The sequence below is a fragment of the Pyrgilauda ruficollis genome, unplaced genomic scaffold (assembly GCF_017590135.1).
Source record: "Pyrgilauda ruficollis isolate IOZ18807 unplaced genomic scaffold, ASM1759013v1 scaffold6, whole genome shotgun sequence".
NCBI classification, from domain to species: domain Eukaryota; kingdom Metazoa; phylum Chordata; class Aves; order Passeriformes; family Passeridae; genus Pyrgilauda; species Pyrgilauda ruficollis.
In genome coordinates this window covers 3,175,672-3,199,013 of record NW_024527710.1, presented here as the reverse complement: position 1 = coordinate 3,199,013, position 23,342 = coordinate 3,175,672, and the positions used below count along the sequence as shown (strand labels likewise).

General features: G+C 39.1%; 1 protein-coding gene across 1 annotated transcript in view; it reads left to right on the top strand.

Annotated features, from left to right (window-relative positions):
• The first annotated feature begins 1,302 nt into the window (after positions 1-1,302).
• The window catches only part of BTBD8 (BTB domain containing 8), a 34,146-nt gene continuing 12,106 nt past the window's right edge, over positions 1,303-23,342 (top strand). The window contains exons 1-11 of the mRNA XM_041483554.1: positions 1,303-1,571; positions 1,653-1,823; positions 9,335-9,585; positions 10,448-10,565; positions 13,569-13,658; positions 15,760-15,840; positions 16,934-17,030; positions 17,647-17,735; positions 17,941-18,043; positions 22,071-22,253; positions 23,044-23,181. Coding sequence (XP_041339488.1) covers positions 1,468-1,571; positions 1,653-1,823; positions 9,335-9,585; positions 10,448-10,565; positions 13,569-13,658; positions 15,760-15,840; positions 16,934-17,030; positions 17,647-17,735; positions 17,941-18,043; positions 22,071-22,253; positions 23,044-23,181 — 1,425 coding nt within the window. The 5' untranslated portion in view covers positions 1,303-1,467. The remainder of the gene's footprint in view (positions 1,572-1,652; positions 1,824-9,334; positions 9,586-10,447; positions 10,566-13,568; positions 13,659-15,759; positions 15,841-16,933; positions 17,031-17,646; positions 17,736-17,940; positions 18,044-22,070; positions 22,254-23,043; positions 23,182-23,342) is intronic.

Here is a 23,342-nt window from a genome sequence, read left to right as displayed (position 1 = left end):
ACTCCCTCTACTTTATCTGACTTTCTATGGAGAGATTTGCTGAAGCTAAGAACTGGGTTTGAATAGCTGAAGTCTCTGGTCTGGTATTCAGCCTGGACACTCATGCTATGATTGTTGTCAATTTTTGAAAATAATGCCTCATTGTTGGCATTATCCTTCCTATGTCAGCAACTACTGTTCTTGTCTCCAAGAACTGCTGCCAAGTTCCTGCGTTTATTAGGAAGAGATGCAGTGATTATGGACACAAAGGGTAGAATTAACTTGTGTGTGATGGCAGGGGAGAAGAAAACCGTTTGCTAACTACAATGGGAAAAGAAGCAAAAATACGAGACCACAGAATAGGTGTCATCTGCCTATCAGGTTTTCAAAGCCTCCCTCTCTCCACCTGCAGAGCAAGTGCAGTGCCCTGGAATTACAAGTGAACAAGAGCCCGCTGAGGGAGGGATCAGGGCCAGGTGAGCCTGAACCAACTTCCATGGCAGAGTAGAACAGAGCTGAGAGATGCTGGGGTGTCCCAAGACATCCCCACACTACCAAGAGTGTCATCTCTTCGAGCCACGGTGTCCCACTCGGTATGGGTGCAGTGTAACCCTCAGTGTAAGCTCGCCGGGAAGGACCAAGGTGCTGCCTGCCCAGCGTTAGCTCACGGCTGGAGACCTGCTCGTGGCCCCTTCCGCAAATCCCCACAGAGTCTCCTCAGGATCAGTGGTGTTGAATTTCCTTCTCTCCATCCACCACTGGTACCTGCCTTTCAAGCATTTTTCCCTGAATACTTTCAGCACTTATGAAAGTAAATGGTTATGTGCTTCTCTTACTTACACTGTGAAGCTGGAAAGGCTCTCCCTTGTCTCAGGAGGTGGCACAGAGGGACTTCTATCGCCTGAGCAGCAGTTTTGCTTTGGCAAGACAGACAGTGCTGGGGAGTAGGGATTTTCCTGCAGAGCACCGGCTGCCCAAAAGCCGCAGCCCGCCCCGCTTCCTTCCCCGCGGCAGGTGCACACGGCAGGGGCGGCCGCGGAACGCCGGGCCCCTCACACGAGGGCGCTGCGCTCGGGGGACGCGGCGGGAGCGGCCCTCGAGTGCAGGGCCGAGCGGTGGCCGGTAGGGGGAGCACTCCCGGCGGCACCCGCGCTCGGCCGGCTGAGGCACCGCACCATCAGTGAGGCCCCGCCCCCAGCAGGGAAGATGAGGGAGGGTGGGGGCTCCCCGATATGGGCGGGGCCAGGCCGGCACCGCCTGCTCTCATTGGTGGAGGCCCCTGCTGGCCCCGCCCCGCGAGCGGCGCGGGGAAGGTGCCGCGTCCCGCACGGCGCGGATCCCGCGGCGCTCCCGCTCCGGGGCCGGTTACTGCTCGCGCCCCGAGCGTCGTCCCGGTGCTGTCCGTGAGTGCGGCGGCTGCCGCCAGGGCACCGACTGCCAGTCCCGCCCCGGTGTCCGTCGCCGCGCGGGGCGGAGTGGCGGCGGCACATGGCGCGCTGCAGCGGCGGCGCAGCGCCGAAGGGCCCCGGGCCGGCGGAGCGGCAGCGGCTGAAGGAGGCGCTGGCCGAGCAGCTCCGGCAGGACCTCGACAGGTGGGCGCGGGGCGGCGGCCGAGCCGGGGCGGCGCCGGGCGGGGCGGGGAGGGGACACGCGGTAACGGTGCCGTCCCGCAGGCTGCTGGCAGAGGGGACCCACTCCGACGTGACCTTCCAAGTCGGCGACGAGGAGGTGCGGGTGCACCGGGCGGTGCTGCTGGCGCGGGCGCCGCTGGTCTGCGAACGTCTGGCGGGGGGACACCTGCAGCTGGACGGCCTGGAACCCGCGGCGTTACGGGATTACCTGCGGTGAGTGCTCGGCCGCGGCAGGATTGACGGGCTGGTTTCGCATCACCTCTCCTGTGTCCTGCCTCTTCTTTTTCTCCCAGTGCCAACACCTGTTTTAAAGCTTTTCCCGTTCAAGGCAGTACCCTCGCAGCCTTCCTGAAAAGTTTGCAGAGGACTTTCTGTAACTTCTTCCTTTTCCTCTGCCTTTGCCCTTCTGCTCATAGTACATGGCTGTACTCTCCACCTTAGCATGCTTTTTTGTTATATGTAAAGGACTTGTAATAGAAAAAGAGAAAAAATACAGCAAAAATCCTTTGAGATTGTCTGTGCCTACTAAAACCCTTTTCAGGAAGATTCCCAGGTGAAAACAGTAAATAGAACCAACTCTCAGCTCATATTTGAAAAATTTATGGATATCTAGGAGAACTTCAGCAAGTTGGATGAAAATGCATTGAGTTCAAAACTAGTCTTTTAAATCCTAGTGAACCAATCCTAGTGAGGCCAAACACAGCACAGCTTTGGTGCAAACTGGGATCCCAGAGGGGAGTGTGTGGGCTGGCTACTCCCAGGGACTAAGTGCAAGGGCCAGCCTGTTTTTGCACTGCCAGCTATTTTCCCATTGCCACATGTGCAACATCTCTCATGTCTTGCTCCAAACCTTAGGTGAGTTACATGAGGGGTGTTGGCTGGTGCTGCCACCAGACCTTGCAACCCTCCTTCTTGTAAGTTCCTCTAATCCTTTTTTCCAAGAACTGCTTTTCTGTAACAAAGCTCTGGTGGTGCCACCTACTTTCCCTAAAAAAGAGTTGGTGTTAGAGCTGACCGGCACTTACAGGAATGCACCACGAGCAAAGTGGTAGAAAGAAATCGTTCTGGGATTTCACATGAGTTCAGGATGTGCCCAGAAAATGTAGGTACTTGCAGGCTCCTGAGATTGTTGCCAATGGCAATGGGATAGTGTTGCAGTTTTAAAGTTTAGTGCTTGAAACACAACCTAATGATGAAAGAAAAATTTCTGAGACCAGAGTAATATCTGAAACATAGAATCCTTGTAGTGGAGCAGGTTGATTATCAGGCATTTGTTGGCTTACTGCCACAGCCTGGCAGGAGCATTAGCAAAACAAGTAGTAAGAAACAAAACAACCATGGGTTTTGTCTTGTATTTTTCCTAATTTCATTGTTACTGTGATATCATCAATTTCTTTCACATTAATCTAAGTGGTGTTACAGAAGAATTTCATGGAGAAGTATGATAATTTTTTTAAAATCAAATTAATTTTGAAATAATTATTCTGAATAATTATTTATATACTGTTATATCAGAGGCTTGTATTCCTATTAGTAAGCACTTAATATGTCACTGATACTTGCTTTCAGTTTTGTCTGGGTTTGCTGTAAGGCAAGGAATGATGTCTAAAGTTCTGCATGTTCTTCAAAAAGCATGGTATTGGAAAACACCTCTAAACTCAGCTCAACTAACTGTAAACCTTGTGTCTTTTCACAGTGAGTTTAGAATCTTCAAATGAACCTCCCCATATGTTCTAAGCTCTGCATGAAGTGTGCTTTGCAAGATAACTGCTTTTTCTTAACTTAGTTTTCGGTGCTGTTTGATACTTCACCTTTTGAGCCCTCTAACCTAGCACATTCTGTGGAGATTCATGATTACAGAGTGCACTGAAGCTTGAACTCATTTGGACCAAAGAAAAGATTGGTTGAAAAGAGCCTAATCCATTGTTCAGGTGATCAAGTAGTATCAGTGGCTGTTGCATCTCAGTGGTTTCTTATTGTTAAGAAGCAAATTAATTAGATCTTTGTAAGTGCAAAACAGTGTCTTAAACTAGAGCTTTAGTTTTACTGGAAGCCAGCTTGGCTCTTGGAGCATGTAAATTGCCATGATAAGTTATACAGGAGACCTGTAGCTGCAGCTGAGCTCCTGAGAGAAAGTTATTTTCTTCTACAAAAGTTCTGGTTTTTTGTATGTATGGAGAAGTAGAATACTAGTAATAGTATTGCAGAGTTCATCAAAGCTATAACAAAATCTCAATCCTTTTCCTGTTTGTATTCAGCTTTGCTTTTATTTTCCCAAGTAAAACTTATCTTTCCATGGGGATTTGAGGACTTTATTTTCTCATGAGCTATATTTGGCCTGCATCTCAGTGAGGCACACTTCCTGTCTCCCTTCATCAGGAGAGCTGAAGTGGGCTACGTGTCACTTGTGCGCTGAAGGCTGTGCAGCTCCTCTTCCCTCTTCTTTTGAGCGGGAGATAGGACATAGTAAACTTCATGCTGATCTTTCTGCATAGCCTCAGCATGAAGTAGATGAGCAACTAAGCAGTGCTTTGTTTCCCTCTGTACACTTGCACTATCTGAGGACACCAGGAAGAAACTTCTGGTCCCCAGACATGCAGCATCCATACTGTAGACACTATGCATGCTATGTTTTTTTCCTGGTGAAATTAATGTAATATTGAGTTTGCCCTCCAATAGCCTTCTGTCATTCTTCAGGACACAACTGGAAAAATGTCAACAGCTGCAAGTACACTGATGGCTGGATATGTCTGCCTAGGCAGGGTTCTGCAGTGTGCCTCAAGAAAAGAAACTTGGCATTCCTGAAGGATGGCTGTCTGTCAAAAATCATTAGATCATTACTGTCTTGCCTGCTGAGAGGCAAACTGCTCTTTATTTTCTCTTGCAGCTGGACAAAATACTGCTTTAGCAATAAAAATCTATATTTTGTCTCTTAATATTTCTATTAGAGGGTCTGATGCAAGGAAGGACAGAGAAGGACCTAACGACAGTGAGATCCAGTTAAAAAGCAATAAATACAATCAAACAAAAAGGAATACGATTGTCATTGTGACAGTTACTGCCACAGGGGTTAGTTTGCAATACCAGCAGTTGATTTAAAGACCAGTCAAGCCTGGTGACCGTGTTACAGTTGTAGAATTCTGTATCAGACAGGACAAGGATGCTGCATCTTGCTTAAGTGCAGGCAGAAACCTTTTAGAAGGTAAAAAGCATGATGGCAATAACTTCTTTCTGTAGAGTCTATGTATGCCCACCTTTCCTTGGCATAAAAAATCGTCAGCTATGGTAACTACTATGAATACAACAGTTACCCTACAGCATTGTTCCTGTTTCATCTGCCACCTAGCCACACCTCTTGCAAACTCACTGTTGTTCATGTCTATCAGAATCTTTTCTGTGTACAGGGAAAAAACCCCAAGCCATAAGGTGGGGTACCTGTTAAAATTACACAGCATCATGCTGACACCACAGAAGTGATGGATTAGCGCTATTTCCAGCATGCTGTTCTCTTGCATGTGAGGTTTTCATAAAGGAGTTACACCAAATAGAATGGTTGTGAACATTTTTTCTTTAAATACAATTCCCAGTTAGAGTTCCACGGGATAACACTGGATTATAAAGTAGTGAAAAAGGGAAATACTTCTCTAAATGAATTGTCTATGAGTTTCTTCTTCCCAGTTGCTGGATTGTCATAGTCCCCATTGGATAATGGCTGTTTTAGAGGAAACAAACCTGAGTTATGCTATGTATACTGAACTCCTTTATGTTTACACCTCAGCAATCGTACCGTTAATATCTATGCTTGTGTATTGCCCCTAGTGGATTATGGTTGCAGACCACTTTATTTCAGAAGAATAGCCTGCCTCACACGTTCTTGGAGTTTTGTGGTTTATACAGACTGTTCTGATATGGTCCTTCCCTTTTATCACTTGTGCCTATTGATGTCATGTACCTTACCATGCAAGGACTATCTTCTCTGAATGACTGATTCATGGAACTTGAAAACCAATCAGCCGCAAAATCGGCTTTTTGTGGCACTTGCATGTGGATTTTTTTGGCACAACTGTTCTTTTCCCTGCATTAAGACATAAGGAAGTCAGCAGTACAGCTGAAAAAATCGTCCCTCCCAAAACAACTAAAATTAACAAACCTTGGCCTACAAATGTGGCAATATGGGAGATGTGATGCAATTGTCTTAAACTTTATGAAACAATGAGTCCTGAATTGTGGGAATTAATTCACTGAAACACTTATTTTAAGAAATCCATTAAGTTAAAACAACCATCTTGACTGCAGAAATCAAGCAGGTAGTACTTTTAGCAAATCTAAAAGGAAATGGAAGACTCTTAAGTGGTTAGGATAGGTTGGAGTTGTGTGTATGAAATGCTAGACTTAGACAATGAAGATGCCCTGCTTTAGGTGTATTGCTGAAATAGTTTTGCAAGTCTACCAAGATTTAAACGCACTACACGAGAGTATTTGCTGCAGTTGGGTTTGCTAAACATGGATGCATTAAGATTCTGGGCATGCCGTGGTTCAGAGGCTTCCTATATTGGTTTCATTTTTATTAATAGAAGTAATTACATTTGGGTTTCATTTTGGCATTTGTGTTAACTGTTTAAGTAAAACTGTATATTATGGTATTTCACATGTGTGCAGAAGATGCTTTGGTGTTAATCTGGTTATTATGACATTCTTGTCACTCAGCTTGAGGCTTGGTTTTGGCAGAGGGCCCATTCAGTGGATAAGGAGTTGGCTGGATGGTCACACTCAAAGAGCTGTGGTTGGTTAACAAGATGCTCAGCATGAGCCAGCAATGTGCACTCACAGCCCAGAAAGCCAACCCTAGCCTGGGCTGCGTCCTAAGCAGTGTGAGTGGAGGTGACTGCCCCTCTGGTCTGCTCTCCTGAGACTCCACCTGGAGTGCTCATCCAGCCCTGGGGACCCCAGCATAATAAACACCTGTTGGAATGAGTCAACAAAGGGGCAACAAAGCTGGTCAGAGGGCTGGAGCACCTCTCCCATGAAGACAGGTTGAGAGAAGGGGAGTTCATCAGCCTAGAGAAGGCTCTGGGATCACCTTGTGATGATAAACCTCTATCTGACTTAAAGAAAAGATTTATAACTTCATGATATAACTTCAAGATTTATAACTTCATGTTGTCTTTTGCTCTTTAGATAACAAAACTAGGATGGCACATTGAATGATGCCTGCTCAAGTGGTTTGGAACAGTTTTTAAAAACTATCCCTAATACAATTCTGCAGTAAGAGTCCTGGATTCTTAAACCAACTGCTTTGAAAAGATGGTTTTACATTATCACTAAACCATCTGAGCTCCAAGGTCCAAGGATGCCAGATTTCCCCAGCTTTCATTATGCAGAGAGGCACCATTCAATACTCTGGAGGAGACAGTCTAGAAAACTCCACTCTGCTTTAGCAATGAGCCTATGAAATACAGGGTGCTGCCAAGCAAAGTTTTCTATAGCAGGTTATAGAAAATTGCAGAATCTTGTATTCTGGAAATATCTAATGGGATTTACTGAGATAGAAGGAAATTTCTAAAAGATGTGCCAAAATCATTTTGCTGTCTGTGAAGCAAAATGATGGATGTGTCCCATGAGTCTTTCAAAGTAGTAAATTTACAATCTGTATTCAGCAGAACTCTAATATTAAGATAACCTTATGATTTTCTGGAAGTAATAAATCCAGGAATGTGACTGGATTTTAAAGGTTAACTGAAAGAGTCAAAGTTTCTTGACTTTTTACAGGAAAAACTTGCTTAAAATAGAATTAACTTTTTCAGAGCCAGAAACCAGTTACTTCATTCTGGTTTAAAATATTTTATTTACTGAGTTCCTAGTTGTGGTAAAGGTGCCGTTTTTATTGACTGAAGCCTAGTGATAATAAAATTAATTGCATTCTTGAGGTTTCTTGTGTAGATTCTCTGAAAATACCCTGAGCATTCCCAGGAGATTGTTGCCTCATTGCCTAGCTTATGAGATTCCCTATGGATGTTTTTCAGTTACTGCAGAAAGTAAGACTATTAAAATAATTAATTTTATGCCAAAACACTCTATCTGTTGCTGCTAATTTTCTTTCTCCCTCAAAGTCAATTTGTACTGTCTACATGTTAAATATGCAAAAGCTCTGTAGCAACAGAAAGGTGACCAAAAAAAGTTCTAGTGCAAATTTAGCCTAATGTGTTCAATGGCTTTTTTTTTTTTTCCAACAAACCCTTCCTGCACTTTTTTACATTCAGTAAAATACAGTGACCAGTGTACTTGTGTAGTTGTGCTATTAGTTTACATGTGAAGATGGAGGGACGAAGTGTGAATGATTGGAATTTTTTGTTTTCCTAGTACTGGCATTGTCTATGTGACTTCAAGTGACAATTCTTGCAAGGTTTAACGCAAAAAACTTGGAAGACAAAACTTCAGGATACTTCTGTGAAATTTTGAATTCTCTAGCTTTAACTGGGTTTCTACTCTGCATTTCTATTCATGATTCCTGCTGCCTTAGAGCTGTAAAACACAGATGTTACCTACTGTGCAGCACAGTGAATAGGAAAAAATGTGTGGAAGTTGTGGTCTTGGATTTTCTAAAGAATTGCAAAATCTCTGCTCCATCAAGTAACTTTTGCTCCTATTCTTGGTAATATGGTATGTTTTTACTTGTCTTTCCCTGGTGCTATTATTATGCTAGGCTGGAAAGCACTTTAAATATGAAAAGCAATAGATGGTCAGTTCATAGGTTAGGAGTTCTGAAAGCACATACGTATACAACAACCTTAAAATCACATGTAAAAAGGGTCCACTGATTGTACTCTTTCCATGTGAAATCTTATTGTTTCTGTTGCATACTTTCCTGATGCTTGCTTTCAAAATTTTACAAAATATTAACATTCTTATTCCCTACATTCTTGTTTCTTCTTCTCTCCTGGTGAGGACCTGTATCACATAGACAAAAAAAAGAATTCTATCTATCTTAATCCTTTAAATACAAGACTCAAGAAGGAAGATGATTTCTTTGTATTTTTTCTCTGCCCTGTCAGAGCACAGTGTTCAAATAACACACTCCAAATTACTGTTCCCTGAGTATTAACAAAAAAGCCTCTTTGCCGTGGAGATCTCTGAGTAGTTCTGCTACATCCAAAGGAACTGTAGCCCTTCTGTTAAACTTTGTTAACTTCATCTAGATGGTATGAAACCAAGGATAAAACATGTTGTCTGTGCTGGAGTGCAGTATGTTTCTATAAATGTGAGATCTTTGCAGTCACAGACTGCAGGCTTTGTTAGCCTTTCCAGATCCTGAGCCAAAAATAAGCTGGTGAAACAGATGGGAAAGTGGGAAGCTAGAATTACTAGATAGGCAAAGTGAAAGTTCTTGGGTAATCTTAACTGCAAATTTTTGTGCTTTAAGTGCTTCCTTTGAAATTAAAATTTATTTCTCCAATTCATTTATATCTCTGTACATTTTTTTGTTTATTTCATACTGTAATCTTGATGTTAGAAGGTTTTGATATTTTGTGGTGCTTGTTTATGCTTTTCAAGCATTTGCAGAAATAAGTTTTCCAGAAATACATTTTTATAATGGTTGGGTTTTTTAAGCACCAGAGAGTCCAACTCTGTTTTCTAGTCTTGAATTTTGTTAGTTAAAAAAATGTAATTTATTTGTTTTCTTCAATTGAAAAATCATGAGACTAAAAATTAGTGTCATATTCTAGGATTCTATATACATCTGATATAAATCTTAAAGAAATTGAGGACATGTTTATGAGGATAATACAAGAAAGGAACCCTACAACTCTTCACAATGCTCAAAAAAATGTAAATTGTCTTGGACAAAGCAAAAGAACACCAGTTGATCAGAATACTCCAAGTGGACCTGTGCAGAAAGGAGTTGTTTGTTTGTCTGGTATTGAGGAAGAAATTCCAGAAGCAGTCATTGATGCAGAAAGCGACAAAGCCACTGCAGGTAGGTTTGGAATTGCACTTTTTTCTCTTTTTGTCTTTTAAATAATCGTTCAAATATTTGTGAAGTGGTGGAAATGCAGGCAAAGTTAAAACTATTGTTACAGCACAGCTGTTCTATGGCCCACCTAATGATCTCACACTTTGAAGAAATGAATTGCTGCAGAAGTTAGGCAGGCACAGTTCCCAGCCAATGTGTGGTGTTAATAAATCTGGAACTGCCAGGCATCAGGCATGGTCATCACCATGTCCTGTCTTTTCCTTGGAATACAGTGAGTTCCACTCTTCACCATGTGGGACTTCCACACAGCAGAGTATCTCCCTTGTTTTCCTTTCCTAGCAAATGGCACTGGTTCCACTGCTGTTTTAGGAGGGTTCTGGAACCTTTCAGAATCTTCCATGCTACAGCTCTGAATGAAATCATACAAGGAGGTGTTTACCTGCATCTTCCCCAGAGGTGCTGGCTGCTACAGCTGTGTCAGTGACAGGGCTCGAGCAGCACATCTGTTCAGGTGGGACCTGGGGCACTGCATGCCCCCAAGCTTCCTCAGGGGCTGCTCTTCTTCAGTGCAGAGGTGCCAGACCTCTGCAGAAAAGAATGAAGTGGGTACATAATCTTATGAAAGAGTAACTGTAGCTCTTCTTCTGTAGATACCAAATAGGGAGCATTGGTCAAGTTTCTGATAAGTCAAAATAAGAAGTAAAAGGCGATGTTTGGAAAATTTTTCAAGGAAAATGCTAGCTTGAATATGCAATAATAAAAAATTTAATTATGTCAGATTCTTTTCAAATATTTTGTCTGTGCACTGTCAATGGTCTCTTGTACACCTGACAAAGTGAAAACAGCTTTTTCTCCCTATATGCAGGTAATTCCAAAGTAGAAACTGCGTCTGTGTTAGGAGAAGACTTACTGATGCTCTACAAGAAGTGCTGTTGTCCAGATATTAATATTCGTGTAGAAGGCAAAGATTTTCAAGCTCACAGGTACATAAGTATTTACAGTAAAACGTTTTTCAATCAATAACTTTTGGTATAAAATGCTGCTGTTACTATTATCTGTAGGAAGTTATTGCTGGTGCTGTTCTCTAGGTGTGAACTGTTACAGCTTTTAGGTCTTAATGTGTGGACTGGCTGTATTTTTGATACTAATGAATATAATTTATCATCAACAGCAACTACTTCGAAAACTGCGCTTTCAACACTTCTAAGATTGCCACTGTAATCTCATATATTGAGTATATACTCATGGAAATACATTTTAGACTTTTTTCCTAACTATATATATGTATATATATGTATATATGAAATAAAAAATAAAAAATTTGTGATCTGTAAAGAAAACAAAAAATCTACTAATAAATTATTCAGTTATTAATGCTGAATAAAATTTCCATATAGGCAGAAAATTTCTGGAGTAGTACTTTTTGTTTCAGCCCTTCAGAATCTGTGCATACAAAATCTGCTTTTACTTTCATTACTTCAGTTATGTAGATGTAAAGATTGTCAGGAGCCTTTCCTAGATCAAAAGTCCAAGACCGTTTAAGAACTTTGGCTTATTGTACTCCTGTGGCTTGTGAAAGCAAATTAAAGTGTCAGTACCATTCCTTGTACCTTTGATGTAAGTCTGTTTGCATTTGAGATGGCAAACTAGACAGCCTGTATTTTGCTCCCTTTGAGTATATTAAGTAACTGAGAGGGGCTATAAAAACCCTCCATTACTTTTAGTACTTTCACAACACAAAACTTGGGGGACAGTATCTTTAGAGAAGCTACAGACATTACAGTATCTTTAGAAAAGGTAGATCACAATTGTGTGGGTATTTGGATATATGCTACATTTTCAGAATGAAATGTAGTAAAGAATGTTTGTTTCTCCTGGTCTACATTATATGTTCTCAGATACATAAGTTTGAAAAACAAGTGCTTTAATGCAGAAAAAATAGTGCAACAAAGAGCTTCTATCAGCAGAGCTTGTTTAATTTAGGCCACTTACTGCCTGGAGCTATGTATCTAGTTTAACTAGCATCAAAAGATGCGGCAGTAAATCACAGAGGAAACAAGGATGTTCTGAAACAGGCACAGGACTTGAGCTCGTTTTAGCACTGGGTCATGTGAACAGTAGGAGCTAATAAGGGTAATGGAACTTTCAATTTCATTGTGGTGAAAGCACCAGAATTATTTACTTACTGTAAGGGTTTTTTTTTAACTTCTCAAACAGGAGACAGGCTAGGCCCCCAAAGTCTCCCCCCACTTGTGTCAGTATTCCTTACTTTCTCATGAAGTCCTGTGAACTTCCGATAGACTTTAGTATTGCTGGCTTATGTCTTCCTAGTGTTGCATTCTTACAGAGCTCCACATGAAGCAAGTCAGATTTGTTTTGTAATAAAGCTGGCACTAATCATCACTGTAGGAAAGCACAGATAAATATATTTCAAAATTATTTGGTATCTCCACATATTTTATAAATATATGCTGATAAAATTTAAATTTAGGTACTGCATACTTGTCCATATTCTGCTGAGTCCCTGTCTTATTTAAAATGTGTCTTTGAAATATCCACTCTAACTATCCCCTTGAAGTTGACTGATCACTGTTCATTACTAAAATTTATTTGGAACAGAATAAAAAAGTGGAGATAAGTGTATTCCATATATGTATGATATTGTGTTATTGTATCTTATTAAAAAAAAGATTTTGTGTGTGTACTCAGAATTTCATACACTTCAGGTTAGGATGTAATACCCATTTACATGTGGAAGTATTTCACTGATATGAAAGGTTCAGTAAAAGCTTTGTTGTTAGTATTTTTGCTGGATGACTCATAGGAGGAATGTGCGAGAAGGTTCTAATTTAAAGTATTGAGACTTCTGAAGGAGGAGGAGGGAGGAGAGATGAGAGAATACAGAATATAACATGACTGTAGAAGAGACCATAAATAGTATTCTTCATGCTTCTTCCTACACAAAGTGAGAGTGCTCAGAAACATTTTAAGAGACAAATACATGTAACAGAAAGGATTCTCAAGCATAGTATAACGTTTTGCTTTTTCTGCCACAGGAAATAACATGACATAGGGTAATTTTAGAAATAATAGGAAACTTAGAAAGTGTAATGAAAAAATTCTTTGTATGAGAATATTATCTGTGGCTGTAGTAAGCCAGATAAGATACATAAAGGCTAACACTGTAACTGGTGTGGATCTGGAAAACTGAAATCACTAAGCAGTTTTCATCCACTATCTTGTCATCCTCTCTGCCACTGCACTTCCACCTTAAGAATCCTGTTGCAAAGGTCTTCTTACCTGATATTTTGAAGACTGATACTGGTAGAGATACTGAGCTATACAGACTGCAGCTCTGGGGTTTCTTTGTTCTCTTTTATGAGGTAGTAGTAAACTGAATTAGCCCCATGATGGCCAGTTATATGCCTTTTAAATATAGAAGGGCAGTAAGTGTAAACAGAAGTAGCTGACAGCTCTTGTTGTAAAAACACACCTTATTGTCCCAGCATGTGTTAATAGCAAGTTTTGTTTGACTTTTGGCAGGTAGCAAATTCTGAATACAAGACATTATATACTTAACATTTAGATAAATACACATTTTGTAATATAAGAAAAATTTAAGATGTTCAGGATATAATTATTTATAATAGGGCTGTGTAACCTACTTATTTACTTTATTTAATGACTGTTATTTACTCTAATAAATGTGACATTTTATATAAAAGGAAGATGCTTGTGGTAATAGATTTCCTCTGTGTGAATCTCAAAGTCATACTAAAAACAAGCTTTAACTGAAAAATTTATAGAGTACTGTTTGGTTTTTTCTGTAGCACATTTTGAAATTCCAAGCATACTGGGAGAAAAGGCATGCAGTACACAGCTGACACCTTAATGCATAAAGGGCGAAGATTTAAGTCAATGTTATCAAAGAGTCTCATCATGAATATTTGTATGTAGTGGAATAATGTTTGCTTTTTCTCTCTCAGGGCCATTTTATGTGCCAGATCTAGTTACTTTGCTGCTATGCTGAGTGGAAGTTGGGCTGAGAGCTCTCAAGAGCACATCACTCTTCAAGGGTAAGTGTTGTCTCTGCAAGTCGTGTGGGAGCAAAGGTAGGCAATTTACAATCGCTGCAAATATGTAACAACTGTGCTGCATACAGAGCGCTCAAGATTAATGTGCCTTGACACTGTTCTCCAGCCTGATACATTTCCTGAGTACTGTTTTGACTTCAGGATGAAAGTCTGTGTGTAGTCTATTTCTTAATATTGTCAGATGATTCAGTAAAAGTCTTTTTCATCAGCAGAAGGGCATAATCCTTTTGTGTACAGTATGTTTTAATATTCACAATCTACTCAAGAATTCTTTTCTTTCGCTTCTTGTTGTACGTGTCGTGAAAAATACTGTGAGTGTCTGAACAGTGTAATTTTCATACTTATTTGTACAATAAGTATATTTACAATGTAAAGAGAAATAACATTTCCTAAATAGTGTTTAATTATGATATTTCAGCAGCACATACTAAAGCAATTTTATCTAGTGGGCTTGTTCACCAGGGCTTTCTGCCTGAGAATAATGGAGCTGTCACTGTAGGATGAGTACTTAAGACTTCACAGATAAGCTGGGGACTGTTCTTTTCAGTATCAGAAAACTCTACTGAAATACATTCAATTTTCTTTAAAAGCAAAGGAGTGCTGATCCATGTACATGTTAGCTTTTTTTTTCAGGCATGATGTTGGCCGACTCAGTTTTCTTCAGAAAGAACTGTGTACTTTACAGTGCTGCAAAATGTAGTTGCTTTGTGTTAATATAAAATCTCTTGACCAAGTGATACTTTCTTAAATGTTGATTTTAGTTTCCTGTCAGTGTAATAATGCTGCTGCAAAATCAGAAAAGATATCTGTTGATTTGGTTATAACTTCCAAATCCTTATAAAACAATATATTTGCAATTTAATTTATTCCTTTGTTTTTGTGGTGTTTCAGAGGCTGATAGTTACCAATTATTCTGATGTTTACACTTAGCTCTCTGTAATTGATTTCTCTGTGGTTAAGAAATTTTATCCTTATTTTTCAGTAGAGGTATTCTCCTGAGAAGTACTGAATCCTTATATGAGACTGTTTTGCCAATGTCTCATAATTTCCGTTATTATGAGTCATATGCATAATTTTACCTTTTCCAGTTCACTCTTCTGCTTAGTGCTGGTTTCTGTGCTGTTTCCTACAACACTTATAAATGAAGTACATATGGCTTACTCTGAAATAATGAGAATTCTGCTTAATGTAACAGCTGTCAAGGCTGTGGGGAAACTCCTCCTCGCTGACTTGATGGCTGTTCTGTTCTGCTATACAGGGAGACAGCTGTGCTGATTTTGCTTCTTTGCATGTTGCAGTGCTGGGTTCTTTCCCTTTTGCTTTTAGTCACCAATGTCAATTGCTTAAACATGTCTGATGTTTTAAAGAGGCCTTATCTCTGCATGAATATTCTAGTTACACTAATGCACACAGCACTTGTGGGTCCTGAAGACTGCACACGAAAAATTATGTGCACAAGTACAAGAAAGTGTTGTTCAGATCATGTCCACCATTGAGGCATTCTGTGCCTTTCTGCATTAAGATGCTGGGACTGTGCAAACACTGCTGTGTAGGTCTGCCAGATTTCTTAATCTGAATAAAGACTAAATATTCTGAGTAACACTTCTACTTAGCACTGTCATAAAACTACTAAATATATATTTTAGTGTTGCACGAACAAAAATATATCATAAAATAAAGACTTCAAGTAATTACAAGAAAACCATTTTAAAATATATAGTTACTTAATAGTTGACTTATTGCTGGTAAAGAGCTTGGCAATGATGAAAAAATCCTTCTTATATTATCAGTGTAAATAATAGTTATTAGTATTAGTCCGCTTATTGCTTATTTTTAAAGATTTAAAGTGTTAGAAAGTTTCAGCAAATCTATTGAGTAGCTGAATTCACCCCAAGTGTAGTCCATTTAGACACTTCTGCATTGCAAAATCTTATTGCTTTAATTTGATCAGATCATTTGCCTTCCATTCACAGAGCAGCTGGATGATGTATCAGCTTTTTTTGCCAACTTCCTTTGGCTAAGAAATGTGCTGCATTTTATTATGGACATGTCTTTATTTGTATTTTTTCATTCTTTTTTGCAGCATAAGCCAGGCAGAAATGAATGTTGTCTTGCATTTTATATATGGAGCTATTTTGGACTTCCCAGAAGAAGTTGATGTTGGGTATATGTCAAATTTTATTATTATTTTTTCATTTTAGTTTGTGCTTGTTTGCTTGTTCTATATTTTCTCTGTTAAAAATCAAAAGGAAGATACACAAAAAAAAAAAAAAAAAAAGCTGTTGAAGAAATCTTATTGGTTAAAAATCAAAAGGAAGACACAAAAAAAAAAAAAAAAGCTGTTGAAGAAATCTTATTTATTTGACAGCTACTGGAAAAGGTGTGCCAGCTGGTTTTGGAATACTCTATGAGGAGAGTGAAAAACAGGATGTTTTATACCAAAATATTTCCCAATTGGCCTGTACCTTCCTTTTAGTTTTCAGACAATATATATACAATGTGTAATAGTATATAACAGTTAATATTTAAAATTTATTTTTGAATAATCACATAAGATGATGAAAAGGTGAAGTAGTCTTAGATCCATGAAAGATGATGTATAGGAACCAATGTAAATGTTGGCATTTTCTTCTGGGATAGTTTTTAATCACAGTTTTATACATAATCCTGTATTAGTGAGGTAAAATCTGAAATTTGTGAATTATTCTCTGAAGCCATTTATATAGTAGGTGATGAACCCTTGTCACTAAACATTAAAATGCTACAATTTCCTAAAATTATGGAATTGTTTATAATGTGTCCCAATATCAATGTTTAGCTAATTAATTGATATAAAAAGTAAAATTATTGTTTTGATTATTATATAAAATAATTAATAGTTTGCTCACTCTGCTTTCTAAGAATGTCATCAATAACATTTTATGTAATCTTTGAGGAAAAAAAATCTTTGGAAAATTCCAGAACTCTGCTGGCACAGATATTTTTTTCATTTGCTATCCTTAAAATAGTGAAACTGAGAGTCTTCTAAATAGTTCTCAGCTAGTGACTGAGGCTTGTTTTTATCCAGGCTGAAGTCGGTAGCTGGGAGGTTATTATTAGGTCAATATACATTTCTGCTTTGGAGATTATTCTTTGGCAAGTGTCACACTTGGTTATCAGTCTCTTTCTGCAGTAAGTTAGCACGTAAATTGTCCTGTAAGGAAAATGCATATATCACAAGGATTTTTTGATTCCTGTCACTACTGCTTTCTCTTCAGTCACATGTTGGGCATTGCAGACATGTATGGGCTGGATGGACTAAAAGAAGTAGCTGTCTACGTTTTGAAAAGAGATTACTGCAATTTTTTCCAAAAGGTATGTCACTTCTCGTGCTACTTGGTGAGCTATAGAGCCTGAGAATTTCAAATCTGTTACTTAACACAAAATCATAGTGACAAGATCTGTAAGAACTACATGATCAAGGTGCTGGCTGAAGTCAATAGTCCATGTTCTAAGGTGTGAATCTGGGGTAGATGGTGGCAGTAAGGCCTGTGATATCACCTATTTATAGACACTTGGAAACCCCAGCTGATTAAAAGCAGTATTCCACATGATTAATTCAATGTACTAAATTACACTCAGTATAGTTCAATATGTGCTATTGTAAATGTAACTGTTCTTGGTGGGCATGTGGAAATGCTGTATATTTGCATATCTTGTTTCATGGGCATATATTTAGAAAAAAACAAGTCTGTTCAATTAAAATTGTTTAAAAACAAACACCTGCTTGGAATTGAGCATGTTCACGCATTAGGCTCATGAGGCTGAATCCTGCTTTACTGACATGTGGAAATAGATGACTGCATAAAGGCAAACAAATACCATGGCAGCTGACATTCCTTCTGAATCTTTGAACTGAAGATTTTGTATTTCTGTATGTTTTCTGTAAATCACATGTACAATAACTGTGATAATTTTCTAACAACTCTAGCCTGTTCCTGGCAAACAGCAGCCTGTACTAGAATGCATGGCTATTGCTCATTCCTTGGGAGTGGAAAACCTGTATGCTGCTTGCATGAAGTAAGTAAGATAAAATAAAATTGTTTTTATCTGCTTTCTCTTGAAATTATTTTATTTTGCAAGATAGGATTTATTTTGGCATATGAAATGTTTACATTTTAAATGTTTTTTTCTTCACAATACTTTAGAGGTATCACTTATGCTAACAAGTGAAGATAGAACATTTTTCATCTTCCTTACCTAAGAATGGCTCTCTTTTCAACAGATGGGTAGGAAAACATTTTGCAAGATGTTTTTCAGAGAAAAGCTTTGCCAATTTACCTACTGAACTTCAGAACAATTGTCTTGTTATGTTGATTAACTCTTTGGTAAGTAATGTGCTTTGTAGAAAAATACAGCAATGTGAATTTTTTCCTTATTTAGCTGTACAATGTAATTTAAGAGATAATAAATACAGTTTCTTAAATCTGTAGTACATTTATACTATGTAAAATTTCCAATTAAAGTAACAATTTTAAAAACTATTTTGATGTGAAATGTTATTGTTATGCTTCATGACACACAGTCTAGTGACATCCAAGTCCACCATAATAACAGAAAATATGTTTATGAAACACAACTGTGACATCATAATGCAACATTATGGAAGTGTTCAAGGCCAGATTGGATGGCACTCTGAGAAGCCTTTTCTAGTGGAAAGTGTCCCTGCCTACAGCAGGGAGGCTGGGATTAGAGGACCTGTAAAGTCCCTGTCAACCCAGGCCATCCTGTCATTCTCTGATTATGTATTTGGATAATGAGAAACAGAAAATCACTGTATCAATTTCTGTGTAACATGGTGGCATACATCATTTGTGATTGCCTTTTCATCTTTACCTGTATTCCAATTTGGAAAAAACTGACTTCATTTTTTTTCAGACCTCAGGTGGTCACTGGCTATCAAGATATTTGTTTACAGGCAGGCTGACTTTACAAAAATAAAGCAGCAGTATAGTATCTGTATCTTTTACTTGTCAGATAACAGTACTACACTGGTCCCCCCAAAGCTCAGCTTTAATTTTTTGTAGCACTTACTTACATTGTTCCAATTCAGACCTGCCTAAACTTAAGTATTTTCTAATTGTATTTCTGTATAAAACTATGCTTAGAGCTTACTTAAGGTAACTGTTTTGAACTAGACCTGGTAACAGAAATTTGCTCAAGTACTCAACCTGTAAATACACTGAATTGTAAGAGATATATGAAAAGTATGTAGAAATAAAGGTAAGTCTGTAGAGCTGCTGCCAAACATGACTGTCTATGTATGTAATTGTAATGTGTGTTGTCACAGACAGGTAACATTCACAGCATGATTTTGATCCTAGCACACAACCCAACAACTAAATATGTGATATGTATCTCATGCTGAAGTCCTTGTCCCCGTGTCTGTGTTACCCAAACTAAATAGCTCTGGTGTGGCCAAGCACTGTCAAACATAGCCCTGGTTCAAGAGCTGCACTCTTGAATGGTTCTGGCCAAGAACTATCCCTTGCTGAAAGGACTGTGAAGCCTTCTTGAGACTGTCTTTTTTCAGGATTTCTGTGATGAAGTACTTAAAAGTGCTGAGGCCAGCAGGTCAGCTAGGAGTGGCAGCTGCAACTGCATATTCAGGTGAAAGCCTGAAAAATGACAGATTGCAGACCTCTGTGCCTTTAGGTTGGATATTAGGTAAAGGTTCTTCCCCCAGAGGGTGTTTGGGCACAGGAACAGCTCCCCAGGGCAGTGGTCACAGCACCAGCCTGGCAGAGCTCCAGAAGTGTTTGGACAATGCTCTCAGGCACAGTGTGACTCTGGGATGGTGCTGTGCTGGGCCAGGAGTTGGACTTAGGAGCTGTGAGGGTATCCTTCCAGCTCAGCTGTGATTCTGTGACCAAGAGAAGCTTGAGAATATCCACCATTATAAAACCTGAACAGTTCCACCACAATGCAGAAATCTAACAGAATAAAGATGGCAGCTATAATAGCTCAAGAGTATGCCTAGTATCTCAAGATGCTGGGTGTTCTGCCACTATATTGTATCAGCATATCAAGCTGTTCCTAGAACATACACATAGCAATGTGTATCATACACAGTATAAAAGAGAAGTTTTAAGTAACATTTTCAGATACAGGTCAGTTCATTCTGATCTACAGCTGTTCATAGTTAAACCACCACCCACCTCCAAACTACCTCAGGTAGGTACTGCAGCTATGAGCACATGCAGACACAATTCTAGGTTCTTCTCTAAGCCCTTCTGCAACATTACTGGGAGAGTTGAAAGGTAAATGTTTAGGCCTTCCTTCCCCTCTGTTTATTCTAGTCAATAAAGATGCTGTGGTTACAGTTTGTGTTGAAATACAAGTGCTGCCTTGCCAGCAATTGCAGAACAGCCATGGCACTGTGGTACTTGGTACTGCCCCCTTTGTGTACCCAGCTTCACTGGAAGGTTTTTGCAGCCTGGACTAAAGTGGGTTTTAGTTCCCATATTAATGATTTAAAATTTGTGTTGATGTGTCTTTGCAAGATTCACTGGTATTTTATGGACTGAAGTCTTGAAAGCATCTAGAGTTACAAAATTAAATGATAAAGCATAAGCCTCTTCTGCCCAGAGAATGGTTCTGGTGAGCATTCATTTCAGTGTTTAAGACACCCATTCCAAAAACTTGTGGAATTCCCGGGGGGGGGGGAGTTTTCCACAATCTGCAAAAATGCTTTAAGCCTGCTTGAGGAATTAAGAAGAAACGGTCTGACATTAATTTTGCAGAGGCTACTGTATGATTTACAGTCCTTTTTCTCTGCTGTTAGAGTTCTCTTCTGTAAAACTTTAAACATTTACACCCAGTTAAACAGTATAACTCTGCTGATCCTTTAATTTACTGATGCTGGAAATGTAAAACCTAGTTAATGTGACAGCCCTTTACAGGGAAAAAACAGGTGCAAAGAAAAGGAGATTATTGATGGGACAATCCCTGGGACACCACAATGATGAACACAGAAACACTAAAATGGGAGTATCATTTAAAACACTGTCCAGGTGCTTTATGTGTGCCTGTCCCTGATGTCTCAAATTCATCCAAGAAAATTACTGGGTTTTTAGATAAGTGGACTCCACTTTAAAATGGTTAGGAAAAAAGTACAATAAGAGAAGTAAAATTCAGTTAGAACCACTTCTACAAAGTGCTGATTTAATTAAAAGTCAATGAAGGCATTTTATATTTCACTGGAAGTGTCTAATGGGAGTAAATGCTTATTGCCTTGTGAGCAGGGGTTGAATTTGAGACAATTCAAAAAGCTTGTAATTGAGTCCAGTGGGAGCAAAATCAAACCATGAGCATACATGTAATTCTTAATTTACATGATCTGCAGAGAAGCAAACTGTGTTTGCCCAGAGATGAGTAAAATAATTTTTAAAGTGTATTTTAACAATGGACGGTCAGATTTTATCTTTTTACTATAATATGCACAAAGAAGGTACTCCCTGCTAACTTGCTTAGGACAAATGTGATTGTGATCTGAATTTGCAGTAAGGGTTTTTGTGTTAAATATTTATCTGAATTGTTGCTTTTCCAAGTGTTACTGCATAATTTATCAGTGTCCTGCTAGGTCACATTGAATGGAGCTTTCAGGCCATTCTAATGTGGATAGCCATAAATTCCAAGTTCTTTTCAAGTAACATGTTAGCCAGTAGAAGTTGCCCTCAGGTACTGTGCTGATGCAATGCATGAAAGAACCAAAGACACAGACCAGGATAATAAATATCAGCAAATCTGTTTGCATGTTTGAAATGTAGCTAAAAACATAACAGTTACTTTTCTTTGAGAAACTTTAGACAACAAAGAGGGCAAGTTCAGTTAAAACTCCATCTGGGAAGACAAATATTTGTTGTCTGACTGCTTTAAATAAAGCAAAAGGATTCATAATTATTGAAAAGATTTTTCTGTATCCCAGATGCTAGCCCATTCACACTCACCTATAAAACCTTAACTTAGCAGTTTTATTCAAGAATTTATTACATCTTTCAGTGACCTACGATCTTTTTCTCTATTCAGCTTCTCCAGCTAACATTTGTCTTATTTTCTTCAGGACTGCAGTATCTAATAATGCAGTTGAAAAAATATAATAAAAACTACTGAAAACTTTAAAACTTTACTACCTAACTTCAGGCAAAACTGAACCAATAGAGATTTCTTTTTCTGCTTTAGTTTCAAAGACACATATAATATTAAGAATTATAAGCCCCAAAATTTATTTAAATAAAATAATTACATGATTGGATCCTTGTGTAAAAGCTCACTAACTGAACAGATGCTATTTCACAATCAGCAATTCTTTAGGTAATTGCTTGGCAACAGGCTAATTTCTGTTTCTGTTTCAAGAACCACAAGAATGCTGCTTCCCGTTTGATGGAGAGTGACCGGCTGATCAATAGCCTGCCCCGAGTGAAATGGACAGAGACAGCTGTGGCCTTGGCATCACGGCTACACGAGGAATGTGTAACCTTTATTGTTGCAAACTTCCTACACGTAGTACAAAGTGAAGGCTTCTCTGTTTTGTTGCAGGTAAAAGTGCCCTCAAGTTCTTGTATGCTTCTAAATGAATTGAATTATATCACATTTTGGAAAGATCAGGCTGCTAAATTACCAAAACTGCCTTAGCTTTTGCTTTGAAGTACAATTCTATGGAAAAAAAGAAAAAGAAAAAACCAACAAAACTAAAGAGTTTAGGGGGGTGGGTTTTTTCAGGTTTGTTTTAAAGCATGTAAATGCTTTGATACACAGTGCTAATACTGCATTCAGGTTATGTGCTTCAGTTAAGCAAATTTCCAATTAGTTTAGTGGGACAGTTTCTGTGTTGCTTCATAAAAGCTTTCAGACCCCTGGAAAAACAGCCCGGATTTACAAGATTATGAGTATGAGCAGTACTCAAACTTCTGCTGATTTCTGACCTGAGTTGCAGGAATGTGGCAGTGCTGCAGGTTCTGGTGAGAACTTCCCTAGTCACCCAGCCAGTTCATTTCTCCTGTGAAATATGTTTTTTAATATGTACACAGAAGTGAAAAGAATAAAGAGGGAAATGTTAAAACAATTTGCCTTTGGATCCAGAGTTGCATAGGGCTGTAAATTCATCACAGTGTGCTTGTTCCTAAAATTTCTGTTAACGAGCGAGGCCTCAGGACAATTTGCTAGAGGCCTGGAGAGGGGTGGGGTTGTGGAATGGATACAAAAGAAGATGCTCAGCTTTGGAATACCTCCTGCACAGCTTGATAGCAGATCCTCTCTGCTCGGTAATGCTTTTGCATACAAAGTACACGCTTTTGTTTTAAACGACTGCCTTTTGTTGTTTCCTCAGGCACAGGCAATGAGCAGCAAACCTGACCTCCTAGAACAAATTTTCAGTGCAATTGAAAAAGGCATTAATAATGAAAATAGCTGCTTTCTTCTTGTAGCAGTGGATATGTTGTTGGACTTTGCAAATGTGAAGGAGATGGTAGGTTCTTAAAAGTGCAGTGCTTGTGAAAAAACTATTCTGGTACAGTCTCATGTCATGGTTCAAATCAGATGATATGGTGTGAGCTCAGATGGCTCAGTCATGCAACTGGGGTCAGACAGAAAAGCATCTGCATAAATCCAAGGGTTTATACAGTTTCT